We start from the raw sequence: 765 nt of genomic DNA, 5'->3' as shown, positions 1-765 counted from the left end.
TCCGGCGGCTTCAAGGGCGACGCGCTCGTCGTCTTCTTCAAGCCCCAGTCGGTCGAGATGGCCATCATGCTGCTCGACGACACGGACCTGCGCGTCGAGCCGTCGGGCCGCGGCTCGGGCCGCATGCGCGTGCAGGCCGCCGACGCGAGCTACAAGAAGACGACGTACGACGAAAACGGCGCCGCCGACGCCAAGGGTAAGGCCCCCGAGGGCGCGGCGCCGCTGCCCCCGAAGCAGCAGCAGCAGCAGAGCCGCGCGGACCGCGACAGGGACAGGCAGAAGATCATCAAGAAGACGCAGAAGCTGGACGCCAAGCTCGCCGACTGGAGCGACGACGACACGGCGGCGCTGCCGACGGCCTCGGCGTCCAAGTGGGACCGGCTCGTGGTGCTGCGGCACATGTTCACGCTGGCGGAGCTCGAGGAGGACCCGGCGGCGCTGCTGGAGATCAAGGAGGACGTGCGCGAGGAGTGCGCCAAGCTCGGCGCCGTCACGAACGTCGTCCTCTTTGACGAGGAGCCCGACGGTGTCGTCTCGGTCAAGTTTCGCGAGCCGCAGGCGGCGCAGGCTTGCATTGCCATGATGGACGGGCGGAGCTTTGACGGGCGCGTCATCGAGGCGTCGCTGGCGACAGGGCGGGAGAAGTTTCGGCGATCCAAAGGCGGACAGGCCGACGAGGAGGACGAGTAGCGTTGGGACTATTCTTGGGTGGGGAGGGGGGTTTTGGAACGCGCAAAGCCCTGCAGTCACGGCGCACGCACGAGA

The 765-nt window shown here is 68.2% G+C and overlaps 1 protein-coding gene across 1 annotated transcript; it reads left to right on the top strand.

Moving 5' to 3' along the window:
- Window positions 1–57: 57 nt before the first annotated feature.
- VDBG_04829 (splicing factor U2AF-associated protein) lies at window positions 58–690 on the top strand (the record flags this gene model as incomplete). Its single annotated transcript, XM_003005177.1, has 1 exon — window positions 58–690. The coding sequence occupies one exon, from the start codon at window positions 58–60 to the stop codon at window positions 688–690; it is 633 nt and encodes a 210-aa protein (XP_003005223.1).
- Between the last annotated feature and the right edge of the window lie 75 nt (window positions 691–765).

The sequence above is a fragment of the Verticillium alfalfae genome, genomic scaffold, assembly GCF_000150825.1.
Source record: "Verticillium alfalfae VaMs.102 supercont1.5 genomic scaffold, whole genome shotgun sequence".
NCBI classification, from domain to species: Eukaryota; Fungi; Ascomycota; class Sordariomycetes; order Glomerellales; family Plectosphaerellaceae; genus Verticillium; species Verticillium alfalfae.
Note: the sequence above shows the minus strand (reverse complement) of the source record. Positions and strands in the feature narration are given on the sequence as shown.